The sequence below is a fragment of the Gobio gobio genome, assembly GCF_949357685.1.
Source record: "Gobio gobio genome assembly, chromosome: 4".
In the NCBI taxonomy this organism is placed as follows: domain Eukaryota; kingdom Metazoa; phylum Chordata; class Actinopteri; order Cypriniformes; family Gobionidae; genus Gobio; species Gobio gobio.
This window is the reverse complement of record NC_137100.1, coordinates 43413311-43430438: the sequence shown is the minus strand read 5'-3', so window position 1 is coordinate 43430438 and position 17128 is coordinate 43413311. Positions and strand designations below refer to the sequence as shown.

The 17128-nt window shown below is 36.9% G+C and overlaps 1 protein-coding gene across 4 annotated transcripts in view; it reads left to right on the top strand.

Moving 5' to 3' along the window:
- Window positions 1–3820: 3820 nt before the first annotated feature.
- Window positions 3821–17128, top strand: part of tsc1a (TSC complex subunit 1a) — a 32827-nt gene continuing 19519 nt past the window's right edge. For 2 of the 4 annotated variants that reach the window (XM_079815787.1, XM_079815785.1), the window contains exons 1-9: window positions 3827–3948; window positions 6440–6637; window positions 6799–6902; window positions 7036–7188; window positions 12563–12707; window positions 12843–12994; window positions 13109–13182; window positions 13263–13423; window positions 14910–15022. In XM_079815787.1, coding sequence (XP_079671913.1) covers window positions 6529–6637; window positions 6799–6902; window positions 7036–7188; window positions 12563–12707; window positions 12843–12994; window positions 13109–13182; window positions 13263–13423; window positions 14910–15022 — 1011 coding nt within the window. In that variant the 5' untranslated portion in view covers window positions 3827–3948; window positions 6440–6528. Of the gene's footprint in view, window positions 4121–6439; window positions 6638–6798; window positions 6903–7035; window positions 7189–12562; window positions 12708–12842; window positions 12995–13108; window positions 13183–13262; window positions 13424–14909; window positions 15023–17128 lie in introns of all 4 variants that reach the window. The other 2 variants (XM_079815788.1, XM_079815786.1) reach the window with 2 other exon arrangements.

Here is a 17128-nt window from a genome sequence, read left to right as displayed (position 1 = left end):
TCAAATAATCGGCAGCCTCTTTATTATGTTACTTTCACACAGTGAAAGTTATGTGATCTGTGAACTCATTAAAAAGCAGGGGAATCATTAGACAGCAATACACAGAGCACTGAAGTGTGGATCTCTGCAAGACAAGGGAACGTGAATAAGAAGAGATGGCAGCCCAACCACTACTGAGATGCTTCAGGCTCTCAATAAATGATACCAGCAGAGTTAGTCTCGAACTGGCTCTCAGCTCCCAAAGTGTCAGTTTGGATCATGCAGTGGTGATGTACCGTATAATACAGGCTGCACTGCTTGTTAGCGTGATTTCAGTATAGGGGATAACTGATATGTATCTCCCACACAAACTCGAATGCAAACAACACAAAATATATATGCAGATGCATTGGAGATATAAGCAAATCACTGCAGCTTTGCTACATTGTAAGATTTTTTTCCTTATGGATTGAACTGAGACTCCTGGAAATTGAATGTAGCTGATAGATACCAAGCAGTAATGTTTCAGTCATATTTCATTGGCTGTATGCTTTATCAACTTTTTTTGGAACATGTGGTCCTTTGCATGCATAATTGAAATCATTCTTCCACACGAAAAAAAAAAAATATCCAAAATGTCTGTTTAATTATTCTCAGCCGTGCCTAATGAAGAGGCTTTCGCACATAATTATCCAGTACAACGAAAACAGACATAGCCTTGTAATGGTGCTATTAGCGCAGAGGGAAATGGGATTCAGCTGAATGTTTTTATCTCTTCTGACAGACGCATTTTGATGAATCTAAAGGAGATTACTTGGAATTAAACCGTGAAGTGTAAATGCTGTGCAGGGCAAGAAATACATTGCATGTGCATGCAACATTTAAAATCTCTTCCACTCAGAATTTAGCAGAGCTTCAGGGCAGAGCCATTTGCAACACAATGTAATAATGGCTCGGTCTAATGTTTTAACTCTGAGTAAAGCTTTCCTTTGTGTTTTTTTTCCATAGGTATGTGTATGTATGCATGTATGGGTATATTGTATTAGTCAAAAGGTAAGCAGGGTTGGCATTGTAGTGTGTGTCTGGTTAAAAAAAAAAAAAAAGAAAAAAAAAGCCTTTGTAGGGACCACAGATGCAAATTAGCATGCTGTTTTCCCTATATGTACAATGCATATTTTTCTCTTATTTTGCTTAGTTTTATTGCTTTTCTTTTTTCATGTTTTTTGTACTGTCCCTAAGTAATAATTTAATTAAAAAAAAAATATTTTGAGAATACATGGTAGAAAAATGCAGAAGCAATATTTATTTATTGTGCAACTGGAATAAAGAAAATCAGCTCTCCTTCTGATCCAGATCCAAAATATGATTTACTGTATTCATATATTTTCCCAAAACACACTGATGTTTGATTAATGCTAGATGTGTTCAAATCTAGATGTGTTGTGATGGAACTCTTAAGAGCAGGGGAGTGCAACGTTGTGTGGCAGGAAAATAGCTCCACCTAATGGTGTAATAGTAGACCTTCAAGTCTGTTTTGAGGATGCAAGGCAATCATCCGAGAAATTTGAAATGTTATCTCAAGTCCCAGGAGTGCATATTTAGCTCATGGTTGAGTTTTCAATTTGATTAAAGTAACAATAATATTTTATCCACATATTTCGACTTGCTTTTTAATTAAATTGTAGTTTATTGGTAGCACTTTACAATAAGGTTTCATTAGTTAACATGAACAATGAAAAATACTTCTACAGCATTTATTAATCTTAAAAAAAAAAAAGTTGCTTCTGTTAACATTAGTTAATGCACTGTGAACTGAAACAAACAATTATTTTTATTAACATTGTCAAAGGTTAAACATATTTTGCTTATACAGTTAGTTAACTAATGTTAACAAATGAGACATTATGTTTTACCATTTTATTTAAATTTTAATGTATTTTTAAATTTTTTTTTTTAATATTTAACAATTACAATGGAACAGAACAGTCATATGCCACACGCTAAAAAACACTGGGTTAAAAATAACCCAATTTGGGTGGGTTTACCGAAGACATGCACCAATTTTACGGAGCTGAGAACTGCTCTGAAGAGGTCGTCATAAATAACTCAAGCCCTGCACTCTAAAAAAAAAGGCTCATAATCATAGGGGAACCTTTTTTAGTGCTATATAGCACCAATTTTGGTGCTTCAGTGGTTCTTCAGCGGTTCTTCAGAGGTGCTATATAGCACCTTAGTCAAAGAACCGGTGAAGAACCTCTGAAGAACCGCTGAAGAACCTCTGAAGAACCGCTGAAGAACCACTGAAGCACCAAAATTGGTGCTATATAGCACTAAAAAAGGTTCCCCTATGATTACGAGCCAAGAACCATGTTTGGTGCAATATAGAACCTTTTTTTTTTTAGAGTGTGGGTTAGGTCTGACGAGGATCTGAACTCAAAAACTGTGTTGATACGCCTGACCCAGGATCAGTGTAACACAAAAACTACCCAAACTGAAAAAATAATCAAAAGACTCAACCCAGGATTTGGGTAGAAAACAAATAACCCAATATTTTTTAGTGTAATTTTTTTCCTTGACTACGCATTCATTAAATAAAGGGCATATGCACACTGAATTATTAAGGGATGATTGCTGTAGGGTTAAATCATACTTGTCTGAAGTGGTGAGGGGCTTGCCAGACCACTGCGTCATGCCAGGGGATCTAGAAGTTCGAGCGGGCATGTTAAATAAGTGAGATAAAAAATAAAAACCGCTGCAGAGATTTCTGCTGAATTCACAGCACTCACATCATCATATCAGCATGAAGCTGGAGTGTTATCTGGGTTTGCACCTGGTCAATCTCACGCCCGTCTCTTTGGTTCTTATTGGTCTTTTGCTCAGGATCGGGTCCTGCAGTGCTCACTGTAAATGCTGTAAGGGTGTTATCTGATTGCTATCCTTTCTAATTTTTGCCAGTAGCTCTTTGATATTCTCCTTTGAACAATGAATAAATCAGATATGCATTAGCAGCCTGATTACTGAATGCCTCTTAACAGACTATAATTACACCACACTTCATTAAGAGAAGAGCTCAGTGACATGAAGACTGGTTTGTTTGCACTTAGTTGATGAAAGAGATAATCACAGAAGCAAAAAGAGTTGGTTCAATCAAAGACCGATATTAGACTTTTATGAATTACTTTGTTGGATAAATTCTATTAAATTTACTGTTGTGGTATTTTGGTTTGGTTTAGTATTTTGGTATGACAATTATGTTTTCTGGTGTGGCTTAAGCGTTCTTACTTGTGGGGACACTTATTGAATTAAAATAAGGTCAACATTTTTTGTCCTTAAGAATTCCACTTTCTATGCTGTCGTCCTACGATTTCAGAGAATGAAAATCTGAGCACACAATGCAAATATAGTGTATGGAAACACCCAGCTAATAGTCCTTACATCAGTTCATTATAAAATTAGTATAAAATTGCATGAGAAAAAACATAATTATAGCAGTATAGCAGGAGCTGTTTGCACACTGCAAGACAACAAGCTCAGAGTTTGTTATTATTATAATGAATTATGATTATGTTAATAATAATACATCTTATAATACAGTGCAACTTTTATCTTGAAATGTATTTTTTGTATTAAATATAACAACAACATTACTACAAATAATATTAATATATTGATGTTAAATAATAATTTATTAATTGTTATTATTATCAAGCTGTACATCTTTGCCATGTTCACTGACAGTGTGTGATAAAATACGTTTTAGTATCATGAACGGCAAATTACTATCTGACGGTTTTGTAGTTATAGTCTTGCAAATAAACATGTTTGTCCTTTAAATCCCCGCGCATGCGCTGTGAGATTTTGTCACGCTGAAGCCGCTACATGCTTAGCTAGCTCTCATATTGCACAGCAGCACTTCGCACCTTTCTGTCACTCATGCCGTGATCTTGTGACAGCAAGACAGAAGAGTCGGTCAGTATCCTTTCTATGATTAAACTTAAACTCATTAACCCTCACCACTGGATTGCACTTACACCGGGATATTCACGGATATTAAGTTTTCATCTGCGCAAACAGCTCAGCAGTGTAAAAGGTCGTGAGGCGTTCAAGATGGCGACTGTTTGAAGTTCGCTCTCTCTGCACGGTAATACATTGTTTTTGAGGCGCCTGGTACATGTTTAATGTGCCACATTTGTCTAAGAGTACGTCGGGTGTTAGTACAACTAGATGGCAAAAGCTGTCATGGACGCGAGGCAGAGTTAAAGCCCTCGCTTGCCAGCAGTACGCTGCTGTCACGTAACGTTAGTAGGCTACATGGCGTTTACAATAACTGCTTTGCTTTAATCATTGAGTTTAAATGTCTTTAGATTAATATTAGGTTTAGTATTTGTAAAGTCAAAAGTCCAATTGCCTTTATTTTGCTCTCAGTCATTCTTTATGGACACTCGCAGTCCAACTTTCTTCGCTGGAGAGTCTGGATCCAGCATGACACGCTACAGTTGATTTTCATAATGGCTGCGTCGCAACACCTAGTAAGCTGACTACCTAGACAGCATTTTTATGCATCATAGACGAGTGGGTTGTTGAGATTACACCCTTACAAAATACTTCTGTTTCGTGATGTCTCGGATGGTTGTATCATGGTGCTGAATGAATACCATGTTCATGTACTATGGTATTTACGTGGTGGTATTTTAAAGAATAACCTACCAATATGTGCCCAGACTGAAACAATAATACAAAAGTATTACCATGGCACATGTCCCAAAAACGGTGATTTTAATTAAAAGTATTAATTTCTTCCAAAAAAACAAGAGAGAACCTTACTAACCCCAGGCATTTGAAAGATTGTATGCACAGTATGTACAGGCGTTGGACAAAATAATGTGAACACCCATTGTTATAGGGGTTAATAATATCATTTGTGTAGGCTACAGTAAAAAACAAACATTGCGATTTATCTTTTATTTATCCTTTTGTAGTTTATATTTTCTTATATATGTATATAAGTGCAGAGTAAGTGGTTTTCAGCAGTGTTTAGAAATGGGCAAATCATCAAACAGGGCAAGTCATCAGAGCCCGTTTAACAAGAGCATCTGTAACCTTAACCGCCCCATTTTTGTGTGTGTTTTAAGAACAACAGTCTTTATGATTATGACTGTGTACAGAAAGCATGGCAAGACTTCATCAGCAAAGAATAATAGAGGGCAAAAACCGATAGGGGCCGTCAAATACTAAGAAGGATTGTGTCCAATCTCAGACACCACTGCTAAAATGTGAAAAAGATGGTGTTATGATCATAAATCCTGGACAGTTGGAGTGCCAAGATGAACTTCTGCCCTGGTCAGCTTAATCACCTGACTTGAATATTACTGTGGGCAGTTTTGGAGAGAAGAGTGAGAAGCAGATTCCCTCCTTCATCATCTCTGAAGCAACTGAATACTTTCAACATTCAACTCAAAAGTTGTATTAATCTATTCTAATAAGGTTGGAAGCTGTATTAATGGCAAATTTTGGTAAACACCTTAATAAAGAAACATTGCGTATTTCCCAGGTGTTCACATTATTTTGTCCAACCCGTGTGGGTATACAATACTGTTCAAAAGTTTGCTTTAATCTGTACGATTTTATGTTTTTGAGAGAAGACTGTATTTATGTAATCAAAAATACAGTAAAAACATTAATATTGTGAATTTTTTTACAATTTAAAATTGCTGTTTTCTATGTGAATATATTGTAAAATGTAATTTATTCCTGTGGTCAAAGCTGAGGTCTTCAGTGTCACATGATATTTCGGAAATAATTCTAATATACTGATTTGTTGCTCAAGAAGCATTTCTGGTTATTATCAATGTTAAAAAAAAGCTGTTTTTGTGGAAACTGTTTTAACAGTGTAAATCGTTATGCAGAATTTTATTCAGCAAGGATGCATTAAACTGATCAAAAGTGAGTAAAGTTTTCTGTTTCAAACTAATGCTGAACTTTCTATTCATCAAAGAATCCTGAAAAATAAAATGTATCAAAGATTACACAATAAATATATAACAGCACAACTGTTTTCAAATATTGATAATAATCAGTAGTTTCTTGATCAGCAAGAAAATTCAGCTTTGCCGTCACAGGTATAAATTACATTTTACAATATATTCACAACAGCGGTTTTAAATTGTAAAATGATTTCACAATATTATAGTTTTTACTGTATTTTTGATCAAATAAATAGTCTTGCTGAACGTAAGAGACTTATTTAAAAAAAAAAAAAAAATGTTTACTGATCCCAAACTTTTAAACGGTAGTGGAATCTATATGTATTTATATTTATGTATGCATGTATGTATATATTATACACACACACTTATGTATAATGTGTGTATAGATGCGTGTAGATTTAGTAGCAAGTTTGTCATTCAAATTGTCTATTATGTTTTTAATAGTAATTGTGTTTTGCCATTTTTGTCTCTAGTTCATGCATAGACACCCCATGCTGACACCACAGGGCATCGGTTTATGCTGTGACAAAGGCATCAGTCCTGCCCACTGTCCTGCACATCTATGGCCAAAGACCAGCCAAATGTGTTTGACCTTGTCCCTCTTCTGGGGTCCACTGACCTGCACGAGCTGGAGCAGGTCAAAAACCTGCTGCAGGAAACTCTCAGTGCAGGTTAGTCATCTCTTGTGTTTACATCATTTCTCGGGTGCATTGGTCAAATTGAGAAAATTGTATTACTAAACTAGTCCAACTTCTGTTTGCATTTCACTACTTTATGTTTGTAATTTGTTGTCAGTATCAATGAATACATTTATTTTAATTTTGATCGGTAGATAAAGGGTCCATGTTGCTGAATAGCCTCGTGGACTATTTCCTGGATACGAGCTCACCTCAAGCTTTAGACATCCTGTCATCTGTCAGGGAGCCCCATGATAAGGTGAGGGAAAATGGCCACCATCTTCAGTTTTCTTTCATATACACATTTGATGAATGGTGTTTGATGTCATCATGGATTACAGAATACCAGTGATTGATGAATAACAGCCTTATCTGGATTCATTTCTCTGTAGTATCTTTTAGATAAGATGAATGAATGCATGGGCAAGCAGAGCTGCCGTCTCTCTACTATCACGCTCCTTGGCCATGTGGTTCGCAAACAGCCTCCATGGATCCACAAGATCGCACGCTTCCCTCTTCTTGCCTCGCTGCTCAAATGCCTCAAGGTACCAAACTAAAGGCTAGTGAAGTGTGATGGGGTTACGAATGGGATTTTGAACATGGAGAATGTCCTATATGCAGGTTGTTCTGACCTGAGATATTTGTGAAATACTACAGTAGAAAATGTCTTGAAGGGATATTACACCCAAAGATGAAGATTGTCCTTTATTCACCTTTATGTTGTTAATGTGTCTTCTAAATGTGTGTGTGTGTGTATGTCTACTAGTGGTTGAACGACTTCAGATGTTTTTAAGTAGACATTTATGTGATTTAAATCCGCACTGTTTAAATTTGAGCTGCATCTAGTGGTGAGGTTGCGAATTGCAAATTTCGAAGCACCTAGAGAAGCTATGGTGGCCGACACAGGACAAAGATGTCGTCGTCTGAGAGACAGCAGAGAGTAGCTAGTGCTCTGTAGAGCAGTTTGTCCATTTAGGGCTACTGTAGAAACATGGCAACGCAAAATGACAACTTCACTGTAAGGGGACCTGCGGTGTATGTAGATAGTAGGGATGCCACAATTCTCAATATAATATTGAACCGTTCGGTACGGCATTCACGGTTCAATACGCGCATGTGAATTGCGTTTTTTTCGGTTTTGCATTTAATTCATTATTTTTCTACAAATTCTATCATTTGCCTCCATCCCAATATACTGAACAACGTGACATACATTCACATCACACGTTAGTGGTAGAGTTATACTCACGGAACACTATTGTTATTCACAATCACGATAGTTCATTTGCATGCGTTTTAAAGCCTTGCCGGCTCATTCGCGTGTGCGGTTTTACCCAGAGGTGGACAAAGTACACAACTCCATTACTCGAGTAAAAGTAAAAGTACCACTGGTCAAATATTACTCTGTTACAAGTGAAAGTTGTTTAAAACTATGTTTACTTAAGTAAAAGTACAGAAGTACTTGCTTTTAAAAGTACTTAAGTATCAAAAGTAGATTTCCTTTTTTATGTCAATGCATTATTTTATTATTGTTGCATTGCTGTATAAAGGCACGCTATGCCATGGTGGTTTAAGCCAGTCAGTGATGCTCCATGCAACCACTAATTTAAATACTTAAAAGTTACAAAGCTTTTTACAAAGCTGCTGTCACTTTAAGGCGAGACACGGCAGGTGAAAACATCGTTTTTTCATGCAGTGGTCAATTTTGAGATTTTGGGCCAGTTTGCTCCCTTAACATGTAAGCTTTCATGTCAAAATAAAAAAAATGTCAACATTACACATTAAGTTGGTTATTTCATTATATTTTGTCACCGTGCGCCTTTAGATTTCTACCCGAAATCATCAAAAGTTATTCTAGCGCGATCTCTCGTGCCGTCTCCATTCACAGAAACATGTCATGCCTGGTATCATTATAAAGCTCGCAGTCTCACACACAGCACTGTCTAATCCAAATATGGATATTTCCTTTGTAGAACTAACCAACCGCGAAAGTTTGCAGCCGAACACCACATCTGATTGGTCGATGTGAATTTCTCACGCGCTGCCGCTTGCTTGTGTATTCTCTGCTTGAGAGAAAGTGCAGACAACGCTGAAATCGGCTCATAAACGCTCACAGAAAAGACCAAGTAGCAAGAGCAAGTAAAAAGAAAGTAAACAACAACAGATTAGACGACGAAACCCCATCAGAATTAGATTCAAATAGTTATAGATGGACCAATACAACAAACAGGGACAGTTTGTCTGCAGTTTTTGTGACTGCTGTTTGTTAAGGTAGTTCTCTTAAGGTAGTTCTCTAATAGCTATTGCTATTAATAATTTATTAATTTATCAATTTCCACGTGTTTTAAATATTATACACTACTGATATTAATTAACTGAATATATATTTTATTTGTAGGTTGGAGGTTTTATAGAAATGTATGCAGTTATAAAGTATAAAACTTTAAAGGCCGTTTTCTCAGAATGAGTATTTTCTCACACTCAGAATCAGATATATCCACTTCAGTAGCACCTACAAGCACCATCTTTAGCAGTCTTATACTGAACTATATTCTGAAGGCTTTTACAGAGGGATTTGTTGATATATCATTCCTATCCTGAGTTATAGGTCCTTTAACTCCAAAAAACATGGAGAAAATTGATTTTTTTAAGGCTATTGTCAGTATTCTCTAATTTATCAAAGCACAGAATAAGATATCCAGAATCCCCTCTGTAAAAGCCCTCTCATCTAACATGTCAACAAATAGAACCAAGAATTTTAAACATGGTCCTTTCCAATTTCCAGATTTTGTTTTTGGAAAACTATGCAAATGAGCGTATATTTAAGTATATAAGGCCTCATTTGCATATTAAAACATTAATTTACACAAAACTTGTAATACATTTTTTTCTCATGTTTATGCCAGTAATAAACTGGAGAAGTTTCACAGTGATATCTTGTAATTAAAAAAAATTCCCTATTCACCTGTAGTGTCTCGCCTTAAGGCAGAATGCACAAATCCTACACACTGATACACATCCGATATTCCCCCAACTGTTTACGTTCACTTAAGACATAATCAACTTTGTTTACGTGAATACTTTCCAAAATGAAAATTGACATTTTGTGTGTATTGGTCTGTTTAAGTGCGAAAAACACACAAAAGAAAGCTCTATTCAGTATTCGTGCTCTGGTATCTCTGGTATCTGTTTTTTTTTTTAAAAAAACAGACTGAACTGCGCTCTTTCATCATGCTTTTTCAGATTCATCCATATGTCTATGCTTCTCTTTCTCCCAGACATTTACATTTTGCAAAAAAAAAAAAACTTTTAAAGAAGAAAAAAAAAATCATCCACTGACTTGCAAAGCTGCTACAGAAACGACTTTTGACTTTGAGAACCTTGAAAGAAATGTAGTGGAGTAAAAAGTACGATATTTGTCTTTCAAATGTATTGAAGTTAAAGTAAAAGTTTCCCTAAAAAAGATTACTTCAGTGAAGTACAGATACTCAAAGTGTACTTAAGTACAGTAATTAAGTAAATGTACTTCGTTACTGTCCACCTCTGGTTTTAACATGTGCTTTTCCGAGCGCGTGCACTAAACGTCTGTCAAACACGTGATTATTGAACTAAGTAGTCGTCTTACTGCGCTAATACTGTCAAATACACACAAGGTATAAATACACACAAGGTATATAATAAACACAGTCAGTTATGTCTAAAGTGAAAGTAAAATCACGTGTGTCTGTATATTAGATGTGTAGAGGTCTTATTAAACTGACAGCAGCACAGCCTATAGTGAACACGCTGTCCTTAAAGGGACAGTTCACCTCTAAAATTATGTCATTATTTACTCACTCTAATATTGTTCCAAACCTGTATTCATTTCTCGATGACAGAATTTTCCTTTTTGATTGAACTATCCCTTTAAATGTTAATACAACAACAAAAGACAAAGAGAAAATCACTCATTGCTCTTGACTGAAAAACTGAAAATCAATGTATATTTTAGTGAAGTCTATGTAGCGTTTTATTTTTACATTTATTCATTCAATTTCATACTTAAATGCTACTGTACAGCTCTGAGCTGCCAGTGTAAATCTTTATATATATTTATTTTAAATTATACAATACACTAGGAATCTGTACATGTTTTTTTTTTTTTAAGTTTAAGGTTTTTCAATTCTTTTAAGTAAAAAAAGTATTTTTTCTCCTTAACCTCTTGCTGTTCCTGTCGCTTAAGAATTGAATAACAAAAAAACTGATGTGACAAGCCATTAGAACCGAACCGAACCGAAAACTGTGGTAAAAAACTGAGGTATGTATTGAACCGTGGACTAACTGTATTGCTGCATCCCTAGTAGATAGAAATGGCTCATTCTAAGGTAATAAAAACAATGGTGCATTATGTAAGGTCTTTATACACCACTGAAAACATAGTTATGTATATTATATTGCGTTTCTGTCAATAGATCCATCCTCATAAATACTATACACTGCACCTTTAAAGTCGAGTCGACGATGTCATTAATGAAAAATAAGCCTGAACCTCGAGCTGAGACTTGAACGCGGGTCGTCTTGTGCACAGTGATGGGGTTGTCTTAGGGTCATTATATTTCTCACAGATTTCTGCTCGTTCTAAACCACATACAGGTAAAGTAGCACAGTAAAGATTACATTTATATGAATGCATTAGTGAGAGAGCAATTGCGTGTGTGAATTAATTATACCTGGCAGTGTCTCTCTACTAATAGTGAAGCTGGGGGTTTTAGTTACTAAAATATATGCTAGAATCAGTTTCTCGCTATTTTATTGATAAATCACAGATTCACAGGTCCGTTCAGAATCCGTGTATCATTCGTTCAGTCGTTTTTTGATTTAATATTGAAAGCAGAAAAATTAGAACAGCGTTTTTTCAGAAAAACGAGATTTCGGCTTGCTTTTTCGTTTTTCGTACAGAGGTAGAAAAATGAATAAACAGTTTGAATATTCTATTTCTACACGTGGGCGGGAATTATATGCCCCTTTCTGCTGATTGGTCAGCCGAAGATCAAACTTTTCCGTCATTGGTTCTTCCTCAGTTCTGCACAGCAGAATAAGAGTCCTGCGCTGCTACAGCTGGACAGCGTTTATTGCAACTACATTTCATATTTTTCTCATCAAAACAACAAGACTAACGAATGGCTCGACACAACCCGTACGGGGCAGAATTTGTTTTCAGGCAGATGCAAAGATACTTAATAGAGACTAGAGATGAGCATGAAAACATTTTTTTAAAAACCTGACCTCGGAGAATGTTTTCTCTATCCACGCAATGTTCTCACCTTTTTTACCCCTCACCCGTTTGCATCCCTGACAATAAGCTGTTTAAAACGTGGTTTCACCCAATCAATATTGAGCATCCAGATAATCAAACACATCTTGTGGAGCGCTCCCAGATTATGCATTTATTTGTCATTTTAACTGTTGGAAACAGAGCGTAAAATTGGATTTCAAAGATTTCTTATTCTGTTGCACCATCTATAGACCATGATCAGCGATCTAGTAGATGTCAAGCTTAAAGCGCCATGGCAGAGCATTTAAAAATGTAACTTTTCCTGTGATTCCAGTCTTCAGTGTCACATGATCCTTCAGAAATCATTTGAATATGCTAATTTGGTGCTTCTCATCAATATTGAAAACAGTTGTGTTGCCTAATATTTTGTAGAAACTGTGAAACATTTTGATCAGAATTCTTTGATGAATATAAAGTTCAAAAGAACAGTATTTATTTGAAATAGAAATATTTCAAAAATATTTTGTAACATAGTTACAAATAGTCTTTACTGTCTTTGATCACTTAAAGCATTTTGCTAAATAAAATAAATTAAAAATCTTACTCAGCCCAAACTTTTGAATGCTAGTGGTAGTAGTTAACATTTTTTTCATTTCTACTTCCAGACTGACTCGGATGTAGTAGTTCTCATAACTGGTGTGCTGGTGTTGATCACTCTACTACCCATGATTCCTCAAACCAACAAACAACTTCTGTGCGAGTACTTTGATATCTTTGGACGGCTTGCTGCATGGAACCAACGTCACCCAGGTACTCTGGCATAAACATTGCAAACAAAATTACCTTTTGTCTTTTTTTTTAGCTTCATATCTTGAAAGTACTATGTTTAGATGATAGAAACACAACTTGGTGTAAAGGTACTCTTTCAATGGATGTGTCCTGTAGGTGCTCAGGGAGTGTTTGCAGTCCATCTACATGCCAGCGTGTACTCGCTTTTTCATCGTTTATATGGGATGTATCCTTGTAACTTTGTTTCATATTTACGTGCCCACTACAGTATGAAAGAAAATGTTGACACATTTGAGGAAGTGGTGAAGGTGAGCTTTATCTCTCGTGCCACACAATTTTTAAAAATTGTCACTTAATGTAAGTGCCAAAATTATTTTTGCTATTCCAAAAACCTGTTCTATAATTTCCTGTTTTTATGTCAGCCCATGTTAGAGCATGTACGGATACATCCTGAGCTCATCACTGGAACCAAAGACTACGAGATTGATCCAATTAGGTATGTTAAATGAAATATTATGCTTTTTTATAATATCATAATGTTATTGTTCATACTTCCCTGTTTTTAATTTTGTGTAGATGGAAGAGATTTGAGCCACATGATATTGTGATTGAATGTGCCAAAATTTCGCTGGATTCTAAGGAGGCATCATCTGAAGAGGGATACTCTTCTCTGTCAGATCACATACCACGGCGCCCTGTAGACCATAGCCGATCATACTCAGAGCTCAGTATCCATGGTAAAATGACATGCAATATGCAGTGCACTTTTCTGTTATTCATTCTGTGAAGTCCTGTGTTGTTCTTTCCTGTAAATCTTACTAATGTAAAATGGTATAAAAAAAAAAGGCATTTCCGCACACGATTTATCCACATCATATTTTTTTATAAAAAAGAAGAGAAAAAATACAATTATCAAAACAAATACACCTATGAGCCAAAACATTATGACCTAATATGCTATTGGTCCACCCTGTGCCGTCAAAACAGCAGACCACGACAAACCACGGCGTCTACAAGATCCCTGAAGGTGTGCTGTGGTATCTGGCACCAAGACATTAGCAGCAGATCCTTCAAGTCCCGTAAGTTGCGAGGTGGAGCTGCTGTGGATCGGACTTGTTGATCCAGCACATCCCATAGATGCCCAATCAGATTGAGATCTAGAGAATTTGGAGGCCAGGGCAACTCCTTGAACGCAACCATTCCTGAACAATGTGTGCTTTGTGGGAGGGTTTATTATCCTGTGGAAAGACGACACACTCACCAGGGACCATTATTGCCATAGTTTGCAATGTTTGGGTAGGTGGAAAGTGTCCAATTTACATCCACGTGAATGGCTGGACCCAGGGTTTCCCAGTAGAACATTGCCCAGAGCATCACACTCAATTCACAAGCTTGTCATCCCACAGCGAATCCTAGTGCCATCACTTTCCCATGTACACAGCTGTCCATGTGATGCAAACGAAAATGGGACAGATAGAAACATGCTACTTTCTTCCACTGTTCCATGGTCTAGTTGTAGTTGACCCCTAACAGTGGACCGGGGTCCTCATGGGCACACTGACAGGTTTGCGGCTACAGAGCAGGGTGTGTTGTACTGTGTGTTGTGACGTTTTTCCCATAACCGTCATTAAAAATGTTCTGTGACTTGTGCCACAGTAGTTGGTTCGGACCAGACGAAATGGCCTTTGTTGCCCTCGTGCATCGATGAGTCTTGGATGCCCAACATCTTGTCGCCGGTTTGTGCCTCCTTGGACCACTGTTCTGGACGCTGATGGCCTGGAGCCACCCACAAGCCTTGCCGTTTCAGATATATTCTGACCCATTTGTCTGCCCATAAAAATGTGGCCCCTGTCAAAGTCGCTCAGATCTTTATTTTTGCCCATTTGCTGACCTGCATCCAACACATTGATTATGAAAACTGAGTGTTCACTTACCATCCAATCAACCCATACCTTGAAATGTGACCTTGTTAGGAGATCAACATTTTTCACTTCACCTGTGAGGGGTCATAATGTTTTGGAACATCAGTGTGTGTACACATAGACTAAACAACTATAATAGAAACTCTTTTATTACCAACTCTTCATTCATCTCTAAAGGAGATCAACTTCAAAGTTTTACATGTAATAACATTTTTTTTTGTGTATTTATTAATTAATACAAATCTTAATTTTTTCCTGTGAGAATACTGATTTTGAATCTTACCTACTTTTCTCCTAACAGAAATCACATCTGTCACACCAATGGCTGCTGTTCGTCAGTCTCTTTCTCTGTCACTACCTTATCTCACTGTAACCCAAGACTCAGGTTCCAGCGCACAGGCCCTCAATCATCAAGTAAGCATACTCCAATAATCGATCCAAAAATGCATACAGTTTTTATCATGGAATGGAAACAATTACGTAGGTAGTAGGGGGTAGACAATCTGACCAATATCTTGTATTACCTTGAGAAATTTTATAATAATGATTTTATGATAATGCAGACTGGTCTCATGAAATAGCGAATTGGTGTGTCATACATATGCTATGCCATTTTGGCGTGCTATCAAGACGCATAATCGCTTTTTAGCGTGTTTATGAATGCCGTTTCATTCTATCCCCCTACACTGCCCCTACCCCTAAACCTACCCATCACACACACACTGCCCCTGCCCCTAAACCTACCCATCACAAGAAACATTCTGCATTTTTACATTTTCAAAAAAACATAATTTAGTATGTTGATAAATCCATTTACATTCACGCGGAATCACACGGCGTTGACATACACACGGAATCACACGGCGTTGACAGGCTTTAGAAAGTGTCAACATGGCATCAAAGTCATGATGTCATGTTGGATAATGATATATAGCACAATATAGTATAGCAATATAGTTATTTTGTTCTTGAAATAAGGCTGTTAAAATGAACACTAACTAATGTACAGTAAGAAGTAAAAGTTCTCAAGCTTATTGAAGACAAGTGAACGGTCAGTAATAAAATAGGAACAAAGAATGTCAATACAAGCAATATGACAAATAAATACAACAGAAAAAATATACAAATTAAAGTGTGCTTTTAAGGTGCTGAAAGTGATTTCTGGGAACCATTGTTGAACACTGTTGATATTTGAAATCAACCCAAACAAACACACACCTCCCTTCATTGCTCCGCCCCCAAAATGCACGAATGCACAATGCAAGAGTGGACATCTCTTTATCATAGCAGTCGCGAAGCAAAATAAAGTGATGACGAACAAGTGACATGGAAGAACAAAAAATGTTCATACAGTACACAAGTACAGTTGCAAGAAAAAGTATGTGAACCGCTTGCAGAATCTGTGAAAATGTGAATAATTTTAACTAAATAAGAGATCATACAAAGTGCATATTATTTTTTTATTTAGTACTGTCTTGAATAAGAGATTTTCATACATTTTTACATATAGTCCACAAGACAAAAAAAAAATTATTTGCAGGACCTGGATGATTTTTTTTGAAGAAAGTTGGTCAGTTTAACTGCTCAGGACAAACAAAATACTCAAAAAGCCCTGTTTCCACCGAAATTACCCGGAACAATTTGTACCAGGAACTTTTTTTTACAGGAACTTTTTTCCCCCAGACCTGCTACTGTCTGCGTTTCCACTGCGGTCTAAAGTACTGTGAAGATTAGGCAAATTAGTCCAGAGATGTGGGACTGGGCGCGACTCTTCCTCCCAGTCAGCAACAGACAGTAATCATTTTTGCGCGGCACTGTCTGCAACAATAACAAGTATGGAGGAGATTCAAGCTGCGCTGCTTTTGCTGGTTATGTATTGTTTTACTAAAGAGGTAATTAACAAAACTGCGGAAAAGAGACGAGCACCGATACTAAAGCGTATTCTGAAAGCTCGTAAAGCTAGATTTAAAATAAGACAATGTATGTTATTATCAGCTATTACGGACATTGACCATGAGATGGCTGAGACGAACGCGTGCCATCGGACAGAAAGAGCAAGACATGAAGCTTGATATTTACTGAATGCAGAATGAACCTCGCAAAAGACTTTTAAAAATGCCGGTTGAAATAAAATGCTGCATGAACTCAACCAATCAGCATGTTCAGTGCCCAAGTCCCACCCCCGAAAGTTCCTGAACTTTGAAAAAGTACTCCCTTGCGAGCAGGGCCGTTCGGGAAATATTTACCCGGAACTTCATTAGGCCCAAGGCACAAGGCCCTAGTTAGACACTAATTAGCTGGTTCAGGTGTTTAATTGGGGTTGGAGCTAAACTCTTCAGGACAGCGGCCCTCCAGGACCGAGTGTGGAGACCCCTGGTCTAATAGACACAGTCTGCGTTACGGGCCGAACTCATTACAGCATCGAGCCCCGATCTTTCTGCTACATCGCTTTAAGTACTCAGATCAGACAGAAACCTCTTTCAAATGGAAACGCATGATAACAATGGGAATTTAAATTGA